The sequence below is a fragment of the Mesoplodon mirus genome (genome assembly GCF_964341445.2).
Source record: "Mesoplodon mirus genome assembly, chromosome: 14".
In the NCBI taxonomy this organism is placed as follows: Eukaryota; Metazoa; Chordata; class Mammalia; order Artiodactyla; family Ziphiidae; genus Mesoplodon; species Mesoplodon mirus.
Genome location: NC_138990.1, coordinates 53,981,513 through 54,009,063, shown reverse-complemented (window position 1 = coordinate 54,009,063; position 27,551 = coordinate 53,981,513). Strand labels below are relative to the sequence as shown.

General features: G+C 36.7%; 1 protein-coding gene across 3 annotated transcripts in view; it reads left to right on the top strand.

The window, feature by feature from the left end:
- The window catches only part of STRN (striatin), a 116,525-nt gene extending 92,329 nt beyond the window's left edge, over positions 1-24,196 (top strand). For all 3 annotated transcript variants that reach the window (XM_082641985.1, XM_082641984.1, XM_082641986.1), the window contains 7 exons: positions 1,681-1,728; positions 2,719-2,840; positions 6,106-6,273; positions 7,926-8,066; positions 16,973-17,080; positions 18,195-18,281; positions 18,369-24,196. In XM_082641985.1, coding sequence (XP_082498111.1) covers positions 1,681-1,728; positions 2,719-2,840; positions 6,106-6,273; positions 7,926-8,066; positions 16,973-17,080; positions 18,195-18,281; positions 18,369-18,538 — 844 coding nt within the window. In that variant the 3' untranslated portion in view covers positions 18,539-24,196. The remainder of the gene's footprint in view (positions 1-1,680; positions 1,729-2,718; positions 2,841-6,105; positions 6,274-7,925; positions 8,067-16,972; positions 17,081-18,194; positions 18,282-18,368) is intronic.
- The last annotated feature ends 3,355 nt before the right edge of the window (positions 24,197-27,551 follow it).

The window sequence follows — 27,551 nt, the reverse complement described above, 5'->3', positions numbered from 1 at the left end:
AATTGGTATTATCTGATGGTTTGTGAATGCTGATTGTAATCTTTATATAGTGTTTTAAATAACTATCATATTTGGGGGGCTCTTTATCTGCACTGAAGGTTTCTGCTGGTGTTGTATACAAGTATGTGCATGTTTAAAATCATCAAACCTGCACCCCAAGCTTGTCCTGTTGTTTACTAGGTTTGGACTTATGGAGTGGGAGGGAGGGAAGGCTGATGGGGGATAGGGGGACAGGCAGAGGTGAGAGACCTCTCTTTGGTCTTTTCTTTTGACCTTGACCAAAATGTCTAGACTGAAAGACACTGTTGTTGCTCTCATTTAACCACTAATCCTTGCCTTGGCCTCTTGGTTCCTCTCTAAGCATGGACAGACATGAGTTGGTATAAATCCCTTTTATCAGTCACCACGCTAGTCCTGATCCCACTTGGTGGGGTCCTTATTGGAACTCCTCTCCTTTTTTCCTTGGGTCACATGGTCCAGAACCCAGCATCTGCCAGCAAGGGCCCTTCTACAGTGTTTGACACCTCTTTTATTAAAGAGTAGAAATGAACATCAAATGGAGGAGATTATGGAAGTTTTACTACTGGTAGAGAATATCTATTGCCCAATTTAAAAGAGATCAATGACATTCCTGCTGTGAGTCATATATAAACTAGATAAAATACTTGATTCATCAGATAGCTCAACCAGATCTTGCTTAAAACCAAGTGAATCCTCATGTAGATTAGGTGTCTTCAGCAGAGAAGAAGTATTTCTTGGTTATAAATTGTGCCTTTTGTCTTTCAAGTTCTTTAGTCACAGTGGACATCATATTGGACCAGAGAATGTGAATGTCTCATCATATATTCTTGACTAAAATTTAGAAAAATATTGAAATAAATTTTTTGCTGGTGATAGCTTAGCAACAACATCTTCACATTGCAAGTAACAGTAGCCTGTTTACCTTTGAACTTAAAACTTTGGTAATGAGGAGAGATATCATATGCCTATAAAAAAAAACTACAATGCAGTCCGATTTTAAATCGAGTTTCCATTATCAGTCATGGCCAGTATTAGGCCCTGTAGAGTACCCATATACTCAGTGTTCTGAGTAATGAATAATCTGATGATTTGGACAGTTTCTGCAAGTATTAAGGACAGGCATGTTAACCTTTATGCAAATGCAAGGAAATTAAAGTACTTTTGATTGAAATTCTACTATGTGTATGGTTCTGTCCTAGGCTCTTTTACCATGTAGAATCTCATTTAATCCTGTGAATATTTGGTGTTATCCCTATTTTTCTGTTTTATTTTAAACATAGAGGAATCTGGAGTTCCAAAAGATTAAATAATTTGCCTAAAGTTAGCCAGTTAGTGACAGAATTGGAAATTGAATCCAGAAATTTCTCTCTTCAAAGCCCATGTTTTTTCCCCTGAGTGAGGCTATCTCCTCCTTTAGTCAAATAGATTAGGACAATGCTAAAAGCGCTGTAACAAGGTATTGTTACTAAACAAGAATTTTGTTTCTTGAAGTCACAAATATATGTGATCCATGTTAAGTAAGCTTTCTTGTGTCCTGGGGTTGAGAATGGTATATTATCATAGTGTTGGTATTTCTAGGGGCAATTTTGTGACATACATTGTCATACTGTTTACTACTGAAAACTCAGAGTGGTAAAAGTCCTCCTCTCTCTGATTTAGGAGCACTTCTCTTGATGTGGAGCCTATCTATACATTCAGAGCTCATAAGTAAGTATGTGCTTTTTCTTTGTGTTAAATCAACATCATGGGCTTCCCTGGTGGCGCAGTGGTTGAGAGTCCGCCTGCCGGTGCAGGGGACGCAGGTTCATGCCCTGGTCCAGGAGGATCCCACATGCCGCGGAGCAGCTGGGCCCGTGAGCCATGGCCGCTGGGCCTGCGCGTCTGGAGCCTGTGCTCCGCAACGGGAGAGGCCACGATAGTGAGAGGCCTGCGTACCGCAAAAAAAAAAAAAAATCAACATCATTGTAAATCAGCCTAATTAGCACATTTTCTTTTCTTTCACGTATGTATTTGTGTTATGTATTTTTTGTATTTAGTAGTGTTTTTTGTAAATGTAAAAGAAACTGGCAGGTAATATAATGCTAGAGACAAGTTTATCACTACCAAATTGGGATCCTTGCTGAAATTAGATTTTATTTGCATGATGTGTAGATGATGTATATATCTCTCTTACAATGAAGTTGAGGCAATTAAGTTTAACCATGAGAAATCCTGATCTTTTTTCCTTAAAAATATCTGAGACTTTTTTTTATTGTGATCACATGTTGCACGCTTTTCCTGTTTCCATTTAAGTTTAAGGAATGTACCTGTTCACTTGATTTAGCACAGAGATTGGCATACTTTTTATAAATAAAGGGCCAGTTAGTAAATGTTTTTAGGCTTTGCTGGCTGCATATTTAATGTTGTACATTCTTGTTTTTAGTTTGGTTTTGTATTACAACCCTTTAAAAGATGTAAAAGCCATAAATGCTTGAGGACTGTACGAAAGCAGCCCACTGGTTGGATTTGGTCCATAGGCCATAGTTTACCAACCACCGGTTTAGCAGAGGAAGAAAAATGAATAATGCTATGATAGTTTTTTATTTGTTATCCAAAGCAGAAAAAGAGAAAGCCTTTTGAATAATTAAGCATTCTTATTTTTAACAAGTCCTATTATCAGATAGATTTTTGAGAATAGAAATTGATTTTCCTTCCCAGAGGTCCAGTGCTCTGTGTGGTAATGAGCAGCAATGGTGAGCAGTGCTATAGTGGCGGGACTGACGGACTGATCCAGGGCTGGAACACCACCAACCCCAACATCGATCCCTATGACTCTTACGGTATGTGATTCCCCAAAGATATGAAAGAATAAAATATTTTCTTTTTATGCATTTTACATAGCATATATAAGGATAAAATGAGATTTTTTGAAAATAAATTGGTAAAAGGGAACCATATATTTATTTTGTTAAAAAGGACTCCTATATTTGGGAATCAATTTGATATACATAATGCTAAAAGAAAAGAGAAAACAATGTATTTTTCCCAAGAAAACAGTTCCCACCCCCAGAAGTCTTACTTGGATTGTAAGAAGTCTTGATTGGAAATGCTGGCTTGATTGACAATTGTTTTCTTCATTGTAGGCATCTGTACAGTACTTGATACATTATTACTAATCTGTAATCATATTTTGTCACTATTCTTGACAAATAACTTTGAAGGAAAATGAATGGTGGCATCATCTTCTTGATCAGTTATTGGAGGGTATAGAGGCTAATGATTTTTAAAGTGTATGGTGCCAAAATATTTAAAAGGCCTTAAAAAATTAAGAAGTGCCCTTTAGATTTGGGAACAGCACCATGAAACAAAAAACTGTATTATAATCTATCACTAGATATGATCATAAATTCCCTTGCAAAAACTGTTTAGGAACTATTTTGGTTTCCTCTTAAAATTCTCCTTAAATTCTAGAATGGTATGAAGTGTCAAGTATGTCATAAAACCATATTTTATTTTTGTTATCATTGAATTAATTTTACTAATAAACCTAAGTAAAGATAAGAAATTCAGTAACTAAAAGTTTCTTCTAACATTTATTTAATAAGCATTTAACATATATTTTGTGAAGGGTAGCACCCCCTCTCCCTCCACGATTCTCTTACAGATTTATCTGTCTCATGCTTTTCCTTACTTACTTTATCCCTGTACCAGATATCGGTGACCTCATTCTGTAGTGATAAGCCAACCCTTCCCCTTTGCTCTTGACCTCGTTCTCTTGTTTCCTTTGAGACTTCACTCTAATATCATTCTTCTTCTCTGTTTCTGGCTGACTCTTTCTCTTCTGCTCTCTCTTGCCCTCATCTGAAGCTTTACCCTCTTTGTTCTCTTTCCATCCCCTCAGCATGTAAGTAAATTCAGGTGTCTCCCATCCTGGGCAAGGAGAAGCCTTTTCTGACTCTCTGGCTTTTGTTTAGTCTCTCTTTCCTTCATTTCTTTCATTCCTGTGTCTCTTTGGTGATATTGTCTAGGAAACACAATTATTAGTTACTAATTTCATGTCCTTTCCCTGTGCATGATCCCTCTGCATTCTACCTTCTGGCTGTTCCACTTAAATATAACAAGATATCAGTATCTACCTAATTTGGCTGATCCAAGGGGTATTTTACAGTCCTTATTTTACTGGGTATACTGGCTATCTGAAACTGTGGACCACTCCGTCCTTTTTGAAATCTGTTCACTATAGGCTTTTTTGACACTTGACTCTATGACAGTTTCTATTCCCTGTCCATCATAAACTCCTTTTATTTTTCTCACCTTAAATATTAACATTTATCGAGGCCAGACCCTAACTCATTCTGTGCATTGCACACATCTTCTTTGGTAGATTGAATCCACTTTGTGGTTTTATATGCTATTGACTCATAAATCTCTTCTTTAGGCTGCAGACTACCTACAGAACATCTCAAAGTGGCTGTCTCATTGTACATAAATCCCTACAAGCATTGTTTCTTCTTCCATATATATATATTTTGGGAGGGCAGGGGTGGCATCGCGTGGCTTGCGGGATCTTAATTCCCCGACCAGGGATCGAGGTGAGAATGCCGAGTCCTAACCACTGGACTGCCAGGGAATTCCCTTTCCATGTATTCTTTATCAGTTGGTGGCACTACCAGAATTATTGAAACGAGAAACCTAAGAGTTATCCTTGATTCCTGTACCATTTTACTATCTATACCTTATTAATTATCTCCCCCTAAATATTTCTTGAATTTACTCCTGCTCTGGCCCTTTTATCACTGTCCTCGTTTGGGTCTTCATCTTCACTCTCCCAGTCTTCTGAAACAGTCCCCTTGCCTTCATCTTGATTCTTTCCAATCTGTCTTCTACACTATAATCAAAGTTACCTTATTAAATACTTACTTCACCCTGCTTCTCCTGGGAAACCCTTCAGTGGTTCCCTATTGCTTTTAGGATAATTTCTTTAATACGTCATAGAAATCCCACCATAAACTAGCCACTCTCATCTCTTCCACTTCTTGCCTCAAATTTCACAGTCCAGTAATACTGACTTTCTTACAAATTTCCTCACATAGCGTGCTATTTTTCCTTCTGTGATTTTGTAGGAGCTGCCTCCTTTGCCAGGAATGGCTTCCCTCTGTCCTTTGACTGGCCAACATCTGTACTCTAGGTGTCATTCTCTCCAGGAAGCTTTCATTCATCCCAGTCGGTCTCCATGGTAACAGATATCTGTCACTATTATTGTACTTACCACATTGTCTTTTGAAGACAAGGATGGTACTGTGTCTTGATCATCTGCATGGCCGCTGCATCTAGCATAGTGCCTACTACATAGTATATCTTCAATAAATATTTTATGGTATGACTAAGAGAGGATATAGGACAGATAACACCACTGGCATTTTCAATCTAACATCTGTGAGCCATCTTGAAAGTACCACTTCATAGACTCATTGTGAGGGTTAACAAGTAAAATTTCAAGGTTGGCTTTTATCAGGAAACAGTGCTAAGCAAACCCCCTCCCCTGCCTTCTCCTTGCCCCTCCCCCATATGCACATCATTCATGTGTCACATCTTGCTGTTTGAGCATTTAGGGATTCCTGTAGGTCTCAGTTCACGTCCATTAGGGATGACAGAGGCCTCTTGCTCCCAAGAATGACTGCCATTCATAGCACAAATGGCCTGAAGAGTGTATCCAAAGTGCTGAAGGACATCAGAGGAGGGAAAGGGTCTCTGTTCACTTCCTCGGGGAATGTGAGTTGTGGTTTCTCTGAAAGTAGATTAAATTCAAATGGTTTATGTTAACATGCTTTTTAAAAAAAATCAAGACAAGTGGAAAGAAAAAAGGGAGGGAGAAGGAAATATGTAATTTTTTAAGGAGAAATATATGTACTTTAAAATTTTAATTTAGACATTTTAAACCCTACATTTGCATGTTTCCAAGCCTGTTTTTGCCACATTTCAGAAGAAAAAAAGAAACTAGGAGGTGTATTTTATACTTTTTGTTTTGTATATTTTACTTTCCTTTGGAATCTAAGTACCTTTATGATTTGTGCTTTTTTCCCTGCATTCTTGCTGTTCTTATAGATCCTTCTGTTTTAAGAGGCCCTCTCCTAGGCCACACCGATGCAGTCTGGGGTTTGGCTTACAGCGCAGCACACCAGCGTTTGTTGTCCTGTTCAGCAGATGGCACTCTCCGTTTATGGAATACAACCGAGGCTGCTCCAGCCCTGAGTGTATTTAATGATAATCAAGGTACATACTTTTTTTCCCTTATTTTACTCAGTGTTTTATAAAATTATTCTAAAAAAAAACAAATAAATAAATGATTTTACAAACTCTTACTGTTTAAATTTAATTTGAAGGTTGTTTTTAAGCAGTAAAAATATATTTGCTTGAATTTCCAACTTAGTATGTATAAGTTTAAAAAGCATACTGTTTAGCATGCCTTTTTTGAATTTTTAAAAATTGAGATATAATTTCTATACAGTAAAAAACAGATATTAAGGGTACATTTTCATGAGTTTGACAAATACATAAAACTCTTGCACCTATCAAGATGGAACATTTCCTTCACTGCCCTAAGGTTTCTTTGTGTTCTTCCCAGTCATCCCCCTTCCCCACTCCTAACCAGCGGTACCCACTGTTGTGATTTCTTTCATTATCAATTAGTTTTATCTATTCTTAAACTTCACTTAAATGAAATCATACAATGAGTGCTCTTTTTGTGTCTGACGTTTACCTCTCAATGTAGTGTTCTTGTGATTCATCCATGTGGTAATAAGCGTTAATAATTTATTTTTATTGTTTAGTAGTAAGTATTTCCTTAAACCACTGTTTATCATTTACCTCTTCATGAACATTTGGGTTGTTTCCATTTTTTCCTATTATGAACAAAGCTGCTGTGAACTTTTTTTTTTTTTTTTAAATCACAGGCAGGTAAAGACCTGGAAATAGAATTTCTGGGCTTTAGAATTAGAATTGTGTGTTTTAACTTTATGTGAAATTGCCAAACGTTCTTTGAAAGTAGTTGTTCCATGTTACACCACTGACTGCAACGTGTGAGAATTCCAGTTGCTCTGTATCCTTAATGACAAACATTTGGTGTTGAGGATGTATTTAATTTTAGCCATTTTGGTGGGTGTGTAGCAGTATTTCATTGTGATTTTAATTTGTATTTCCTTGATGGCTAATTATTCTGAGCACCTTTTTTGTGTGCTCATTGGCCATTAATGTACCTTCTGGAAGATACACATTTTTGAACTGTTAGCTTACTTAGATTTTGAACCAGATTTTTAAAATCAGATTATATTCACATATACATAGAATTATTTTTTTTATGTTGATAAATAAGTTCCAAGTTTTACCCTATTCTAGATGATAAATAAAAATACCTTCTTTATTCTTGAGCTGCCATAACTTGTGCCTAGGTTTTGATGAGTTGCCTGCATTTGATATTTGCATAACTCTACCAATAAATAACAATTTGAGTTTTTACTTCTCAAATTCCATACTTTTAGAGAGTTAGAATTCCTATTAAGAGATGGGCTTTTAAAATGAAGAATTTCTGTGATGCCCCTCTAAACCCCAGGTTGATTTGAGGTGGAAGCAGAAAAACTTGTAGTCCATATGTATTCCATTTATTTCTAAATAAAGGCTTGGATTCAGTGAATACAGTAGCTGTGAGTGACTGGTAGAAGATGTGGTAAACAAGTAAGGATGATAAAATAGACTAGGACTAAGAGTAACGGAAGAAACAATCTGCACTGAATGACTATGAGCTAATTCTTATTCTAATGCTGAGCCTTATTTACTTCTTATACCACCGTTTGTTTTGCTATATTCTAAGCACATTGTGAAGTAGACCCTCTAACTGCCATTCTCTTCTAATATGTTCTGACTCTTAGAATTGGGAATCCCTGCCTCTGTGGATCTAGTGAGCAGTGACCCGAGCCATATGGTAGCATCATTCAGCAAAGGATACACAAGCATCTTTAACATGGAAACACAACAACGCATTCTCACTTTAGAATCCAACCTAGATTCAAGTATGTATACCAATTTTAAGTAGTCTGTGTTTGGATCAATTTTTTAAACGTTATCAGAATTATAACTACTAGAGTCAACTATGAAAAACACTTGTCATTATAAAGTGTTCTGCCTCAAAATCATATAATACAGTTATTAGAAGGATATAATGATTTACAGTTGATTTTAAGTCTTTAGGTTAAGTTTATTCACATGTATGACTGTACTGTTTGAAGTAGCATTTGAGCTATTCTAAAGAGAAGTCAAGTTTAATTTTATACCAAATGCTTAGTTTTCAATTCTATTTGAAGGCAATAATATTTATTCTGAATACAGGCATATCTTGGAGTTTTTGTGGGTTCAGTTTCAGACCTGTGAAATAAAGCAAATATTGCAACAGAGTGAGTCACATGACGTTTTTGCCTTCCCAGTGCATATAAGAGTAATGTTTACACTATACTACAGACTGTTAAGTGTGTACATATCTTAATTTAAAAGTACTTTATTGCTGAAAAATGCTAACCACCATCTGAGCCTTCAGTGAGTCATGATCTTTTTGCTGGGGGAGGGTCTCGCCATGATGTTGATGGCTGCTGACTGATCAGCGGGTGGTTGCTGAAGGTTGGGTGACTGTGGTAATTTCTTAAAATAAGACAGCAGTGAAGTTTGCCGCATCGACTGACTCTTCCTTTCATGAACAACTTCTCTGTAGCATGCGTTGATGTTTGATAGCATTCTACCCACAGTAGAACTTCTCGAAATGGGAATCAATCCTCTCAAACCCCACCGCTGTTTGATCAACAAGATTTTTGTAATTATGTAATCCTTTGTTGTCATTTCAACAGTCTTCACAGCAGCCTCACCAGGAGTAGATTCTATCTCAAGAAACCACTTTCTTTGCTCATTCATAAGAAGCAACTCCTCATCCATTCAAGTTTTATCATGAGATTACAGCAATTCAGTCATGTCTTCAGGCTCCACTTCTAATTCTAGTTCTCGTGCTATTTCCACCACACCTGAAGTTACTTCCTTCACTGAAGTCTTGAACCCCTCAAAGTCATCCATGAGGGTTGGAACTAACCTATTCCAAACTCCTGTTCATGTTGACATTTTGACCTCTTCCCATGAATCACAAATGTTCTTAATGGCATCTGGAATGGTAAATCCTTTCCAGGAGGTTTTCAGTTGGCTTTGCCCAGATCCATCAGAGAAATCACTAGCTATGGCAGCTGTACCCTTACGAAATGTATTTCTTAAATAATAAGACTTGAAAGTCAAAATTACTCCTTGATCCATGGGCTGTGGAATGGAGGTTGTGTTAGCAGGCATGAAAAAAACATGAATCTCACTGTACATCTTCATTAGAGCTCTTGGGTGACCAGGTGCATTGTCAGTGAACAGTAATATTTTGAAAGGAATCTTTTTTTCTGAGCAGCAGGTCTCAAGAGTGGGCTTATAATATTCAGTAAACCATGTAGTAAACAGATATGCTGTCATCCAGGCTTTGTTTTTCCCTTTATAAAGCACAGGCAGAGTAGATTTAGCATAATTCTTAAGGGCCATAGGATCTTCAGAATGGTAAATGAACATTGGCTTCACCTTCGAGTCACCAGCTGCATTAGCACCTAACAAGAGAGTCAGCCTGTTCTTTGAGGCTTCGAAGCCAGGCATGACTTCCCTCTAGCTATGAAAGTCCTAGGTGGCATCTTCTTCCAATAGAAGGCTGTTTCATCTACATTGAAAATCTGTTGTTTAGTGCAGCCACCTTTATTCATTATCTTAGCTAGATCTTCTAAGTAACTTGCTACAGCTTCTATATCAGCACTTGCTGCTTCACTTTGCACTTTGATGTTACAGAGACAGTACTTCTTTCCTTAAATCTCATGAACCAACCTCTGCTAGCTTCAGACTTTTCTTCTGCAGCTTCCTAACCTCTCTCAGCCTTCATAGAATTGAAGAGGGTTAGGACCTTGCTCTGGATTAGGCTTTGGCTTAAGGGAATGTTGTGGCTGGTTTGATTTTCTATCCAGCCCACTAAGACTTTCTCCATACTGTTTTGCTTTCTTATCATTCATGTGTTCACTGGAATAGCACTTTCAATTTCCTTCAAGAACTTTTCCTCTGCATTCACAACTTTTGGCTAACTGGAGCAAGAGGCCTAGCTTTTGGCTTATCCTTTCCACATGCCTTCCTCGCTAAGCTTAACCATTCCTGGCTTTTAATTTAAAGTGAGAAGTGTGCAACTCTTCCTTTCATTTGAGCACTTGGTCATTGTAGGGTTACTGACTGGCCTAATTTCAATATTGTTGTGCCTCAGAGACTAGGAAGGCCCAAGGAGGAGAGAGATGGGGTTACAGCTGGTCGGTGGAGCAGTCAGAATACACACAACATTTATCAAGTTCACCATCTTATATGGGTGCAGTTCATGGCACCCCAAAACAAATACATTAGTAATATCAAAGATCAGGGACCACAGATCACCATAACAAATATTAATAATGAAAAAGTTTGAAATGTTGCGAGAATTACCAAACTGTGACATAGACACGAAGTGAACAAATTCTATTGAAAAAATGGAACCAATAGACTTGCTAAATACAGGGTTGCCACAGACCTTCAATTTGTAAAACAACACAATATCTGCAAAGCACAATAAAATGAGATAGGCCTGTATAAAATAAATCTGTTGTTCATTTCTCATAATTTTACTTTTTGAAAGAATAGTTGCTGTACAATATTATATGTTATAGGTGTACAGTATTGTCATTCACAATTTTTAAAGGTTATACTCCATTTATAGTTATTATAAAATATTGGCTGTATTCCTCATGTTGTACGATATATCCTTGTAGCTTATTTTATTTTTTTATTTTTTATTTTTTTAATGTCTAAATACTTTTTTTAAATAGGTCTTTATTGGAGTATAATTGCTTCACAATACCGTGTTAGTTTCTGTTGCACAACAAAGTGAATCAGCCATATGCATACATGTGTCCTCATATCCCTTCCCTCTTGAGCCTCCCTCCCATCCTCCCTGTCCCACCCCTCTAGGTCATCGCAAAGCACTGACCTCTAGGCACAAGACAATCAGAGCTCCAGCTCCATTTCTCTGATTCATCTGGCTGCCTTCCTCCTTTGTGTGCTGGCTTTTTCCTCAGACTAACTTGCCCTGTGGTCACAACATGGCTGCCAGCATACCTGGAACAACCTGCTCCCTTGTTCATTTCCAACAAGAGAGGCGACCTCACCCTGAAAAACATACGATTCAAGTTTTTCCTTCCTGTCTGCTTGATACATCTTGGGACACAGCCCACCCTTGAATAGTCACAATCAACTGGAGAGAGCCCTGTGATGATGGGCTCAAGCCTGCGGTCCTGAAGCAATCACCAGCAAGGGGGACACTACACACACACATACACACACACACACACACACACACACACAAAAACATCCTTGGCATAGACTTGGAATTGGGATCCTCCCCAGGAGCTGGGGATGGACCAGCTTCCTTTGAACCCTCTGGCTACATTTATTCCATTTACCAAGTTGGGTTGTGTTATGAAGGAGGAAGCAGGGAAGCAGGTGTTCTGCTTAGGCAACCAAGAGTGTTCCGTCCAGATAGCTTGACTCAGGGCACATCTTCAAGGAGCCTGGTGCATCCTTAGGAGCCAACATATGGAGAAAAGGCAAAGATTTCCCCTGCCTCCCTTGCCTGTTTGGCTTGCACTTTTCTTTTGGTGTTTCTTTGAGATAAAAGAAGGAGAGAATTGGAAAAAGAAGGGAAATAAGAAAGAAAAACTACTGTCCTCTCTGGCTTTCTCTCTCTCTCTCCTTGACAGAATCCTGGGGATTGTAATAGTGACCACGGATGTCATGGCAACAGGAAATGCAGTGTTATGGGCTGAGCCCAGAGGAACATGATCTGTATACGGTTGTTTTTTTTCAGTGACTATGAACTTCTCTTTTGTATTTTTAATTTTTTAATTTTTTTAACATCTTTATTAGGGTATAATTGCTTTACAATGGTGTGTTAGATTCTGCTGTATCAAAAAGTGAATCAGCTATATGTATACATACATCCCCATATCCCCTCCCTCTTGTGTCTGCCTCCCACCTTCCCTATCCCCCCCGCAGGTGGTCACAAAGCACCGAACTGATCTCCCTGTGCTATGCGGCTGCTTCCCACTAGCTATCTATTTTACACTTGGTAGTGTGCAAATGTCATTGCTGCTCTCTTACTTCGTCCCAGCTTACCCTTCCCCATCCCCTTGTGCTCAAGTCCATTCTCTACATCTGCGTCTTTATTCCTGTCCTGCCCCTAGGTTCTTCAGAACCATTTTTTTTTTAGATGCCATGTATATTTGTTAGCATACAGTATTTGTTTTTCTCTTTCTGACTTACTTCACTCTGTATGACAGACTCTAGGTCCATCCACCTCACTACAAATAACTCAATTTCGTTTCTTTTTATGGCTAATATTCCACTGTATATATGTGCCACATCTTCTTTACCATTGGTGCTTCCATGTCCTGGCTATTGTAAATAGAGCTGCAATGAACTTTGTGGTACATGACTCTTTTTTTTTTTTTTTTTTTGCGGTACGCGGGCCTCTCACTGTTGTGGCCTCTCCCGTTGCGCAGGCTCAGCGGCCATGGCTCACGGGCCCAGCTGCTCCGCGGCATGCGGGATCCCCCCAGACCGGGGCACGAACCCGCGTCCCCTGCATCGGCAGGCGGACTCCCAACCACCGCGCCACCAGGGAAACCCCATGACTCTTTTTGAATTATGGTTTTCTCAGGGTATATGCCCAGTAGTGGGATTGCTGGGTCGTATGGTACTTCTATTTTTAGTTTTTTAAGGAACCTCCATACTGTTCTCCATAGTGGCTGTATCAATTTACATTCCCACCAACAGTGCAAGAGGGTTCCCTTTTCTCCACACCCTCTCCAGCATTTATTGTTTGTAGATTTTTTTTTATTCACTTAGTACAGTAAGAATACCTTTCCATGTAATTAAATATATTTCTACAGAATCTTTTTTTTAACATCTTTATTGGAGTATAATTGCTTTACAATGGTGTGTTCGTTTCTGCTTTATAAGAAAGTGAATCAGCTATACATATACATATATCCCCATATCTCTTCCCTCTTGCATCTCCTTCCCTCCCACCCTCCCTATCCCATCCCTCTAGGTGGTCACAAAGCACCGAGCTGATCTCCCTGTGCTATGCGGCTGCTTCCCACTAGCTATCTATTTTACATTTGGTAGTGTATATATGTCCATGCCACTCTCTCACTTCATCCCAGCTTACCCTTCCCCCTCCCTGTGTCCTCAGGTCCATTCTGTTGTAGGTCTGCGTCTTTATTCCTGTCCTGCCCGTAGGTTCTTCATGACCAGTTTTTTTTTAAGAATCCATATATATGTGTTAGCATACAGTATTTGTTTTTCTCTTTCTGACTTACTTCACTCTGTAGGACAGACTCTAGGTCCATCCACCTCACTACAAATAACTCAATTTTGTTTCTTTTTATGGCTGAGTAATATTCCATTGTATATATGTGCCACATCTTCTTTTTCCATTCACCTGTCGATGGACACTTAGGTTGCTTCCATGTCCTGGCTTTTGTAAATACAGCTGCAGTAAACATTGTGGTACCTGACACTTTTTGAATTATGGTTTTCTCAGGGTATATGCCCAGTAGTGGGATTGCTGGGTCATATGGTAGTTCTATTTTTAGTTTTTTAAGGAACCTTCCTACTGTTCTCCATAGTGGCTCTATCGATTTACATTCCCACCAACAGTGCAACAGGGTTCCCTTGTCTCCACACCCTCTCCAGCATTTATTGTTTGTAGATTTTTTGATGATGGCCGTTCTGACCAGTGTGAGGTGATACCTCATTGTAGTTTTGATTTGCATTTCTCTAATGATTAGTGATGTTGAGCATCTTTTCATGTGTTTGTTGGCAATCTGTATAGATCCTCTGCCCTCCCAATGGTTCCCCAATTTCTCCCTTTGGCATGGGATCCCTTCCCTCCCCCATCCATCCCTCGGGGGTCCAGTCCCATCCTGCCTCCACTTCTCCCCCTTCACTCCCCCCAAAGCCCCACATCCTACCAGGTCACTGGGGGTTCCTCCCATCCCCTTAGGTGTCCATGGTCCCCCACCAGTGCCTGGTAGGTGCCCTAGTTGTGAGGAGATGCAAATTCCACGTCCTCCTAGTATGCCCTCTTGACTTCGCTCTCTCTTAGTAAATTTAAAATCATGCTTAGATATATGACCTAAAGCTACTGTAATAAAATAAAAAGCCAATATGAAATTAAGAAGGATATGAACATTTTTCAAATTACCTTCAGAGAGTATGGTCAATTCTTTGAACGTCCTCAATGTAAATGTTGATTTTAATGACTGCTACAAATTAATAAGGTCTCAAGTCAGTGAGTGAGATGGATAAGCTAAACTAGGCAATTCCATTTCTCCCTCACGATGTATAACTGTAAAGTCATATGACTTTTCGCCTGATACTAGAAGCATTTTCTAAAGAAGAATGCGAGAATGTTTTGAGCAAAGGCAGCATTGTTGGAATTATTGATAACTATTTCGAGTTATAATAATATGTCCTGACATTTCCTAAGTTATCAGTTTGATTACTTTAGAGTTATATAAAGCACATTTATTTATTTTTACTGTGACTCCCTCAGCTGTTTATATTTGACTATGTTATTGTATTCTGGAATTTAGCAGGTGTTTTTTTAAATTAAAGTTCAGACCAAACATGTTTTAAGGTAAAAGTGAATTTCGTATAGTTTAAAAGGATGAAAGATGTTTGTTGTTAGAATCAGAATAAATCACCTTTCTTCTTATTGATGGCAGTGGTGATTTGACTATTATTAAGTCAAAGGTAGTTGAAGCAGGCAATTGGGTACTTGTGAACACATTGGAAAGGTAAACTATTTTTAGGTCATAAGCTGAATATAAATATTTGGAGGATTCTTTTAGACTCATTGTTAGAATGATGGCTAGTAGACCTACAGTTTATTTCTAGTGTTCTTTGTATTTTGCTTACTTTTACTTGTCTGATTTACCATCACCTGGAGAAATTTCCTTAAAAAGTATTACTAAATAAGATCTTTCTTTTGTCTGATTTCTATCATGCTTCTTTTCTAGATTTCAAAGTAATTGAAGCTATTCTCAGAAACTTCTCTCCCAAAATATATCGGATACTTTACTTAAAGTATTTGTATTTTGTTGTTATTCTCCTGCTAGACCTTACAGCAGATATTGGTCAGTGGTGTGTTATCTCTGGAGGAAAAAATATCCATAGGCTGAATTTTTAATCTAAACTCTTTGTTTAAGACCATTTAAAATGAATATAACTGACCCAGAGCTTACTCCACATGGTCAAGTGACTTTTTGTTGTGCACTTAGATAACAGGCTGGGTGGCCACCTGCCATTAGCATTGGAAAAAGACTACCTTTAGCTTTTAAAATGTCATATTTCTAGGTACCACATGAAAATCTAATAGAGTAGACTAATATTGGAGCTATTTTTAGCTATGCATCACGATATTTTCTATTATGAGTGTAACTTCATGATACCTATTCTAAGATTTAAAAAATTTTAGGAACTCTTTATTTTTGAAATAATTTTAAATTTAAAGAAAAGTTTCAAAAACAGTACAAGAATTCTTGGTTAACCTTCACCCAGATTCACCAGTTTTTAACATTTTGCCATATTTGTCACATTTACTTTATCATTCTCTGTGTATGTGTATAATTTAAAATTCTGAGCCATTTAAGAGACATTATATTACCTATACCCCTAGATCCTTTAGAATGTAATTCCTAAGAATAAGGACATTCTCTGACAGCACATTACATTATCAAAATCAGGAAATTTGACAATGACACATGCTGTTATTGTTTACACTCAAATTTGCCAGTTGTCCCAATAATGTACTTTATAAGGACATCCCTTCTTCTCCCAAGACCATGATATAATAATTACTTTTTAACTTTGACATATCTTAAATTAGTGTTATCTTTGTGTAGATTTTCCCTTTTTTCTTGTAAAAAGTATTGTAACAAAAATCACTAATTAAACTTAAGTTCTTAATAATTGATTTCCATTTCATAAAAGGCTGTCAGGAAGAACTTGTGATAGTTTAGGTAGCAATTTTGGCAGTTGCCTGATTTGCATGAGTCATCTAGTTGGGATAGAGATAGAAATTAGAATAGGTACTAGCTTTGTTACCATGATTTTGGGGAAGTCACAGATGTTTTCTAGACCTTGGTTCATTCACTGTGTTATGAGCCTAATGACATGTGGCCTGCCTGTCTCATTGTGTGTATAATTAAGATCTCTTTGAACACTATTAAATAGTGTGCAAAAAATACTATTAAGATGCTATTTTCAGATTCCAAACATGGTAGACTGTCAAATGACCATTTCTATTATGAGAAAGAGAAGATTAAAGAGTTAAAAATTCTCTTTGTCATGTTTATCTTTAGATGATAACCATGTGATAAAGAGCTCTGTATCTAGAATGAGCTGAGATTTAAATTTGGGAATTATCTACATAAAGTAATGGAATTTTATTAAAGTAGCAAAAGTATCATAGAACACTGTAGAATGAGAAATGTCAGTGGCTCTGGGCTAAGCTCTAGGCGGCATCCATTGATAGCAGGTGGTGGAAAAGGAAATTCTAATTCCCAGGTACTCTAGATTTGTCAGTAGAGTGTTGCTCAGGTAATTCTTATTTCCTAACATCGCAATTATGAACACAATTGCAGAATAAATGAACTAAAGACAAGTTAAAGTCAAATCATTTACTTTTCCAATCTCTTAGGTGATATTCAGTTCTCTTTTGTGTGAAGAAATAGTAGCTTTGACAAATTTGTATTGCTCTTTAATTTTTTCTTTTTAGCAGCCAACTCTTCCTGCCAAATAAATAGAGTCATCAGTCATCCCACTCTTCCCATCAGCATCACTGCTCATGAAGACAGGCATATCAAATTCTACGATAACAATACAGGTAAGAACTTATTTAAATTGATTATTGTTAAAGCAAAAAAAAAAAAAAAATCCCAGCTGGAATTTTGGTGTCTGTCAGTGGCTTTATAGTCAGCGAATAGGCACTGAAACACAAATCCTCTCCCAGATCAGTTTCTTTTTACTCCATCTAAATCTGCTAAGAACGATAGCATATAAAATCATCTTGGTTTATTTAATAGTAAATAGGTGTTATATTTTGGCCCTAGAGCCAAGGTTATTACTAGGAACACAATGAAAAATTCATTCAGATACCAATAAAATGATCTCTTGTTTTGAATATATTGTGGAAAAGTAGAAATTTGCTGGAAGTAGATGCATATGATCGTTATATTTTGTTTAAAATTGTTTGATTTTTGAAGAGCCTTAGTGTTGCAGATGGCAAACCCCTGAGTCATTTGATTTATTTTATTTGTTTTTCCATGGACTAATTTTTTTCTGTATTATAATACTGATTATTTGGTCCTGACTGATTTGCACTGAGGTATGGAGGCTTTCCCAATTTTTATTAGCTTATATTTCACTAGTCTAAAGGAAATGCATGAAGAGCTGGTTGGGAGAACAACTCACTGTATTAGCGGCCATATTTACCTGAGTATCTGCTACTGGCTTTGTAAATGTGTTGACTTTTGCTAACTTTGCTTAGCTACAAGTGATGAATAACTTAACATTTTTAATCTCTTTCTATATACTGTTTCCAGCAAAATTGTGGCCAGGTTTTCTCTCTGTTACTTTGTCATTGTGTCAGTATTTTCTTCTGCTTCTGTGTGTAGCTAAAGGATGCAAAGTCAGTGATGAATAATGTCTGAGTTTTAGTTAATGAACATGGCTTAAAGGAATATTTGTGTACAAATATGACTTTGTACTTCCATATTGTGAAAGACAAAAATATAATCCGAAATTTGAGCTTTTGTTTCTCATCACCATCATGGCCAGAGCAGGGAGGGAGACACATGTTGTTTTAGCAGTTGGAAAAGCTATTGATGTAGAGACTACACAAAGAGGGGTGACTGGCGAAGCCAGTACAGCGAGGTAGCTGGCTTGTATTCAGGATAAGGTAAACTATTACTAAAGAGTAACAATCTCTTTTTCCAAAGGCAAACTGATCCACTCGATGGTAGCCCACCTAGAAGCTGTTACAAGTTTAGCAGTTGATCCAAATGGCCTGTACTTAATGTCTGGCAGTAAGTACAACTATGGATTATTTATTTATTCTTACCATTTTTATATTTAATGTAATTTTTCTCTTAATTTCTTTTCTTTTGATATAGGTCATGACTGTTCAATACGTTTATGGAACCTAGAAAGTAAAACGTGTATCCAAGAGTTCACAGCTCATCGGAAAAAGTTTGAAGAATCAATCCATGATGTAGCTTTCCACCCATCCAAATGCTATATAGCCAGTGCTGGGGCTGATGCACTGGCTAAAGTCTTTGTATGACACAATGCATCATCTTCACCTTCTAGCTCTTTATAAATAATCAACTGCACAAAAGAGATACAGAAGACCGGGGCAAGAGTCAACCCATCCAGCCCTTTTGTTCTGCTGAAGGAGCACAGAGAACATTTGTTAAAGTATAGTTTTGCAATTCGTTTTCTAAAACTAAGGTTTGTTCAGGTTGCTGCAAGCTCAGCTGAATCTGTGAGCCTGAAAACTTTAAAATTTTTCCCAAAATAGGAGCTTTTATTTCTGAGGTTGTTCTAATTCGCTAGGCAGGCCTGAGCGAAGAACATAGGTTTAGCTTGCCCCTATTGAGTAAATAGGGCACATTATAAGGGATAACTAAAAAGGTTGATGGCTGGGAATGAGTAGAGGAAGAATGGAAATTTAGACCTAGTTCTCCCCTGAGAAATCTTGTTAAACATATTAGGTAGACAAAACAGTAATCTTTATCATATCTGCTGTACTAACCCCTATGTGCATAATGACCAGGCAGTGTTAAAATGCGTTTTTAATTTAGCTCTCCTTTCAGCTGTTCTCATAAAGCACCTGGCAAAACATTTTACCTATTAGAGGGAAAAAAAGAAATGCAATAACATGTTAAATATATTATTATTCAGAAATGCTAAACAAATATTTAGTTTTTAAGCAGATTTCTATATTGTATTACATTTTTGAAAATAGATTTGGTACCATTCTAAAGTTTAGCTGTCAAAAACACTCACCATTATGAAGAATAGTTGATAGAATCTGCTTTTACTAAAGGATTTAACTTATTCAGGTTTAAGATTCTGTTTATTTTTAATGGCAAGCAGGTCATATCTTTATAATAATTTCTGTTAATTTTAAAATTCATTTCATTCATGTGATGTTTGTAGTACCAGAGTGATTATTTCCTATCAATGAAATCTTACTTTCAGTGGTTGAAAAGCTGGAAGTTATTTGCAAGTACTTATTTATCAAAACCCACATAACCATGCTTCAGATGATCTCTACTCTTTGTCTCTTATATTCAAATTATCTGACACCTACCAAAAATAGTTCATAATTATTATGTTTTAATAGGCCAAAGGATATGGTTAACCTTAGGCAGCTGCTTTTGCAGAAGTACTAAATAAAGCAAATGTTTTGTGCCCCAGGAATTCCCTTATTAATATCTCCAAAGAGAAGAACCTCTTGGAAATCTGGATGGAATAGTTTGGTGTATAATATTGGCTAAAGGGTTCTCTATTTCTTTCCCTCTCCCTACCCCACCTCCGGTGTCTAACTGGAATACACAGCATGTTTTAATAGGCAGTGAATCAATACTGTTTCTGGGGAAAACCATTCTTGAAGGACCAGGGTTCCCTGAGCGCACCTTACCTATGACCCACATATGGTCAACTCTTGGGATTTCCATGACCCCACTGGACCCAGTATATACACCTCATCCCTACAACTGTCTCAACTCTCCTCACACTCTTTCTTATTTGCCCAAAATGTCAGAGACCAATCTGGAAATTAGAAATAAGTTACTAATACCCAAATTTTCAGCAAAATGTATTTTTAATAGGCTCTCAGCCTTTAAAAAAGTCCATATCCATAAATATTTTAACCTTTTAATATAATTCCTACATTCCTATGCCCTTGTATTCCATTAGCATAACAATGTCACTTCTGATAATATGTACGTCTACTCCCTGAAGAAGTATTATCACGATAGTGTCAATATTAATCGACAGTTTTTCTTTAAAATTTCTGCTTATCTGCCTCTGGAATTCTGTAGTATACAGGCAAGTTTTCTTTAAAGACCTGTGTTAAATTTGCCTAATTGATATACAGATATGCTTTAATATTTTGACACAGCTACCTTGTCATTTCATCTGTGCTTTGGTTCACAGTGGGCTCAAGGGACTCCTTTGTGTATTCAAATGATTTGACCTGGATATGAGCTACCAGTTAAATGTTTATATTCCCATGCAGGTATAGAATTCCACATTGTGTTTGGCGAATTCCTCTTTTGGTTGTTCACAAAGTAAATAAATGATGTTGCTGACCTAACATTTGTAGAAGGATACTGGAAAATTCCAGTCAGGTGCTCTTAATTGGCCTATTTGTGATGGATGACTACAGGCTATTGTTCTACCAATTATTGCTTTAATTACTTTCCAAGGTCTGCAGTGCCTGCTTTCCTTCTGTCACTGGAATTCTCAAAACCAAACCACTCTCTTCACCTGCGTTTTATGCCACATGGTTGAAATGCATTTTTCTGTTAGTAAGTAGAAAACAACCATGAGATATGTAGACTATAGTGCAAATGATGGAACTGTTGAAAGTTCCTTAGAAATCCAGTGCTGTGCTCTTGGAGATTGTCCCCAGAAACAGAGATTCTTCTCCACTAGCACTGTTATGATCTCAGTGTAGAAATGAGCCAAAGCTGTCTTCCAACCAGATAGAAGCATATATATGTGTCTGATTTTTCCCTCAGCTTATCAAAAATTCAATGAAAATTGACAAAATGAACAAACACCAGATTTGAACAGTCACTGAAATGCTGTCATAGTGCTTCATTTGTAAATATTTTGTATGAAATGTATTGGAATAATATGGAAATCAGCAGATGTGGGTCCCTGCCTTATCTTCACATGCTATGGATACATCTCTGGGAGCTTGCAGCACCCTTCTCAAAACTCAGCTGTCATATGGAGCTCGTTTGCTACTTGAACCATAGACAGATATCTAACATAAGTGATATAATGACCTTCAGTATTTTTCTATTGAACAAGTTTAGCAATTTTTGCCATTAAACAGATAATTAGTTATGCAAAGTATTTAGCTTTTATAATCATTTTAGTTATGACTAAAAGGGGGGAAATTGAGCTGCATCACTGATAACAAACTTTGTGAGAAATTTTTTGTTTATCTGACTTTCATTCCTTCAGTATTCTTGCTATAAATTTCTTTTGGAGATAATGATGAAGATTTATTTGAAAATGTCTAAAATGTATGTATATTTTATAAATATATATTATATATATTGTAGGAATATATATAATATATATAGACTATATATATATATATATATATATAAAACCATAGGTGCATTTTACTGTTTTGTATGTTCATTTTTGGAGGTAGTGTACACAGCAGGTAATGATGAGTATGATGAGTGTTGTGCTGTTTGCTTTTGCAGTATAATATATAGTTCTAAATGTTTAAATTACTGTATATACTATATTCATTATAGGCTAGCATGCTTGTTTTAAAGACTGTCATTCTAGTTTATTAAAATCTGAATGTAAGAAAACCTGGCTATTCAAATGTGAATTGAAAAGTATTCCATTCTCAGTACTGAACTATTTCCATTGAACATTCAGGATTTTTGATGAAACAGATATCATCAAGAAGGCAATAGCTAGAGAAAGAGAGGTGCCTTTAAAACAAAAAATACAAATGCAGCCTTACAGTGAGGATGAGGATTGAGTTTCTTTGTGGGGGAAGGGGTGGGAGAGAGGGAGAGAGGGAGAGAGAGTGCGTATGCATGTGTGTGTGTGTGTGTGTGTGTGTGTGTGAGTGTTTGCCAATCTGTGAAGGTCCTGATTTGTGACCATCAATGTCTTTTTAATGTATCTGTTCAACTTCTAGGACTTCAGGGGACATTTCATGCGCTGTCTTCGTGCTCTTCTGAGCACCATAAGTACTTTCCAAGAATTTTGAATGTGAATTCCTAGAAATTTCAGTAGAGAAGAAAATGGCTATTCTTTCATTGTGAGTCAAGTTCAGGTAGTAGGAGAAATTATTGATTCACCAAAATTATGGGATCTCTTTAACGTTGGATAAGTAAATGTAATTTTTAAAGGCTCACTTTTTTAGCACTTCATATATTTCCCCTTTACACAAGAGCATGTCATGATTCTTATGTGATGAAGATTCAACTAGTAAAAATCATTTTTAATGATTTTTAAACACCTGAACTAGTTAAAATTCCACCTAAGAATAGTATTTAAATGGCATCTTTCATATCTACCTCTTTGTCATTGCTGCCATTTTGACTCAAGCAAATCTTTATGACATCTAAAATAATGGATGCAATTTAAAAATCTGTGTTGGTGCTTTTCTCAGGCTTTGTCATTTAAGTTATATTGAACAAAGATGTCACAAATCAGATTGAAAGGCTTAGAATTACTTTTGATTTTCTTTTGAAAGAACTGCTTAAAATTTATCATCAATGTTGATAGTGAGTTGGAGATAGTCTCTGGTTAGTATATATCTGTGTGATGCTTTCAGCCAAGAGCCAAACTGTTATTGATTTACATGGGAAAAGAGCTCTTAAGTATAATTTTCTTCAGCTTACTTTATTCTTTGAAAGCTATTTCAAGGCTATTAAGTACGTAATCATTAATTTTATTTACTCAGAAGTTGCCTCTGTTACTGTGTTGTTTAGTTATTTATATAATTGCATTATTTTGTTTAACACTGGGATTCAGGTTGTACAAAAGTAGTAGCTGACAGAAATTGTATGTATATTTTTCTGAAACGTATCAATTCCTTCAGTTCATTTTAGAAGAAGGTCCAGAAAACTAACATATCTGTGTTTAAAAAACAAAGGACAGGTCAGGTCCTTGGTAGATGATTTGAATCATTCTACTTTTGCCACTGAAAGTTTTTTAATTGGTTATATATCCATCATCCAACTGGATCTCAGTGTCATTGTAAGGGATGCCGGGTTCACAGAGTATTAAACAGATTGCATCTTTTTTTTTTAATCCAAAAAAAAGTGAATATAAAGCCAAACAGAGATCTCTAGATCCCACTTATTTATTCTAGGAGTATTCCTGAAGTGGTGCTTAAGGGTGCTTAAGAATTTTCTGGATCTTTGCTAGTCAAGCTTTAGATTTGATTTAACTGGGACCACATGCCCGTCATCCCTTGGATGCAAATTAGAAACTTCATTTTAATTTAGATTAACTGTAATGTCTGCCTGGGTTTTTAACAGGCTGTGAACCAGTGAGTGCCTTGTTAACGTAGAATGATTTTTCCCTGGTTGTGTGTTAGCTCCTCTCTGAAAATGTCTTAGAGAATGGTATTTTAGTTGACTTGTAGAGAGCTGCTAAATTTGGTGTTATCAGCAATCAGAAAGCCTTCAGTCTACCACATACCACCCTCCGTACTTTCTTTTCATTGTTTGGCTGAAGTTTGCCTCTTGTGAGAAACTAATACAACCCCCTTCTCCACACAGCTTTTTTCCAATCCATATGCCCTATACCTATCCCAACTATATGATCTAATACCTGTTTTTAGGAGGAACCACTTCTGGTTTTGTAATCCAGAAGGATTACAAATCCTGTAATCTACTGGTTATTTTATGTCTTCTCCACTTCAGTTTACTAGAGCTGACCTCAGGGCATCATCAGTTCAGATTCATCAATAACTCCTTTTCTCCACACCCCTTCACCCCTCCAACTGGTGATCCCTGGGCCAGATTGTTTGATCTTCAGGTATTTTAAAATTTAGGTGTAATATCAATTAATGTAAATTAATCCAAATGCTAATTTTTGTGGTGCAAGAAGTTTCTTCTGTAAATTCAGGGTATGGATAAGCTAATTAAGATATCCTTTTTTGGTGGCTCTAAGTGTATTATTTGTTTTTAAATAAAGTACAAATATAGATAATGTGCTATAGGTGTCTCATGAATTGAAATATTTGTCAGATTTGGAATCTAGTGGGTTTGCAGTTAAAATACTTAAATACAACCTGATTTTGTTTTGGGGGTTAGGTAGTAAAGGGGTGCAGAGAAATAAAAGTGTATTAGACAAAGTAGATGTGAATCCAAAGTAATGAACCAATCTTAATTATTGATTGTAAGGAAGGTGGAGAAATTTATCATTATAGAGAGTTTGGGGCTTTGTAAAACCAGTAAAATTAAAATACCCCACACGATTGGATCATGATACTTTCAGGGACATATGTATATTTTTTCTCAAGTGTTCAGTTACATAATTTAAAAAATTATACATACACATACACATACAAATTTTATGTGCTTTTATTTTTTCTTTGTTTGGCTACTTAACAGGCAAGCATAAGCCTTCTACCCCTTGCTCCTTCAGATCAACATTATTTTTCAAGGGCTTCTGCTCAGAACTCACTGTCTCTTTGTTCCAACCTGGAGCCACAATAATATAAAGAATCTAAAAGGTACCGCTTCTGGTGTCCTTGAAACTATCCACTGTTCTATGATGTTTCATATGCTGCTGTAGTAATAAGTGTTCTATTCTTTGGTATGTACACATTTTTCAATAGTGTCAGAAATGTCCCTTTTGTCCCTTGTAATGAGAACTGAGATGTGATTTGCTGGAGTTGTTTTAGAGTCATCTAGCTCAGAAGGTCAAGAGGCCTCCAAAAGTTTTTCAGGGATTGATGGACCCTCTGGGGTCAGCCCAGGTTCAGAATGGTATTCTAATCTGCTTTAGGTTTCCCAAGGGCACCACTGAGGTGTTGAGGGGTCCTAGGTTGTCCTGGCACTTAAGAGTATTCCCCAGGAACACCTGGAAATCTGGTCTCATCCAACGCTGTAACCATAACACATCCCTCCACTTGTTACTTCTCAGTTACACCTGTCGTTTACAATGATGGGGACGCTCTAGCTCTGTGGAGAAGCACTGACATGCAACTTTGAAAATTAGATTCCATGTTTTCTGAAACACAAATTCTAATTTAGTATATTTTGTATACTTTCAAAACCAAACAGAATCCAAAACCCACCAAACGGAAAATTACTCATTTCAAGTTTCACTTAGATCTTAGAAAACCCTAAGCCCTTTCTTATTCTTAGTTGTTATTAGACTAAAGGTAATGGTGTTTTTGGTCAGACTTGAAGAAGGATCTGACTATTTGGGAGAATAAAATCTGCAATATCTTTCCTACTGGAAGGGTCTGTTTCATAGAAAATTCTCTCGTCCTTGGTTATTTAGCCATTCACCTTACAGGAAGACTGGTCCAGATGCTAATTCTCTTTTGACTTTTCCTGTGTGCCTCTTTAAAGAGATAATTAATCCAGTGATATAAAGGAGAACCCACAGCAAAACATCTGTTAAATAGCACTTGGAGTACTAGAATTAGTATTATTAATTCACATGCCAAAGTTTTTCATGTCCTTATAAGATCCAGGGTGTGTATCAGGTTCCCAATCTATAACCTCAAACCAAAGATATTTTTGAATTACCTCATATAACAGCATCATCAAAGTAAGGGTAATGATAGGGAAACCCATCATTCACAAATGAGAATTCCCAAAGTGAAAAACTTTCTTTAATTAAAAAAAAAAACTGCATGCATGGAAAGCAAAATTTTATATTAAGCATATGTTGAGAAAATAAGCAGCTTGTGGTTGTATTTAAAATGTGTTGAAATGTTAATGAATACTGACATCACCTACTCCTTCCTTATGGAAGTGGGACCAAGGCAGTAATTTTTCAGAAATAAATAAGATTAACTTACCTTAAAGCAAAAGAAACTCATCAGAAAGTTTACTTTCGGTGCTGGATAACTTGGGTGAGGGTGTTGGGAAAGATGTACCACACTGAAAAGGAAAACACAGTTAGCCTCTGATCTGGACCCATCACCCATTGTCTTCCTTTCTCCTTAAAAGACTTGTAAAGATGACCTCTAAGAGCCTTTTGATCTGTAAAAGTGAATGGTTCCAGTTCTGGCTTTTTTTCATTGATCCCCGTCATCTAAATTAAAGATTTTGGGGAACTACGTCAAAAGTATCCAGGAGTCCCCCGGTTAAAGTGTCAGACAACATAGCTTTTTATTATATTGTAGGAAGCTATGTTAACATAGGCCCAGGTATGCTGTGTCATCTGCATATGTCAGAATGAAGACCAGACATGTAAGAAATGTCCTAATGTAGCCAAGTGGTAATCTCATGAAAAGATAGAATCATTTTTATAGAATGAGTTCTGTTGTTTTGAATGACTTTGTGCTTTTAGAAGCATTTAAAAAAATATTTACATATTTTTCTACAAGCTTTGAGTCCACATATTTCAGAATATCCTATTGATGGAATTATTTCAGTGTGTATTTTAGAAAAAGAACTCAATGGTCTCACGTATCTTTTTGCAGTAATTTATGGATAACACGCCTGACCCCTGCTCACCACCAATACTCAAGTGCCATGTAGGAATTATTTCATATGTGGTAAATATCTTAGTATTTTGCTGACTGAAAAAGCAGTATTTTTATACATAGCTTGCAGGTAAACCATGGAGCCTTGTGCATCTGATAAATGTTTAAATGAATGGAACATTAAGATAGAGCATGTATACCACGTAAGTAATGTTAATAGTGTCCCTTCAGAGCTAACAAGGATAAGGTTAGATTCTGCCAATTGCCATTCACAGATTTTGAAAGTATGCTTGTTTAGCCAAAATACCATTTAACAATCAGTTCGTTTAAGAGGAAACTTTTTCAATGAAATAGTACCTGTTCAGTTTCCTTGTATATCTCGGGGTCAGAAGAAATGAAGTTTTTTCCCAACTCTGAAACATTCAGACTTTCTTTTATTCCTTTGATCAGCCTTTTAAACAAGCAGGACAATAAGCTCCTTGTTTCTCATTGTTGTAGGATACCTAGGAATATATATCTGATGATTACAATAAAAAAAAATAAAACTTGCAAGCAGACTTTTTTCTCTTAGAAACGTCATTGCTTTCTGGAGGCAGAAATAATTTTACTTTTGAACTTGAAGGTTGTAGATCAAGGCAGTTTTATACCCTTGATGTATGCAAGTTATATACAGCTTGCCTCTGCAGATAATCACATTTTGTGTGAATTTTAGAATTGTTTTGGGAGTACAAAGATTGGCAAGGAATATACTATAAGTCTAATTTACATACATATCTTTCAAAATCTTTTGGATTTTTTTTTTTTTTTGAGGCATGAGGAGCAGGTAGTGATGAGTTTTATTCTGAATGCTTTGATTCTAACCCCATTCTCAACTCAGATTTTACATATTAGGTATTGCTCACTT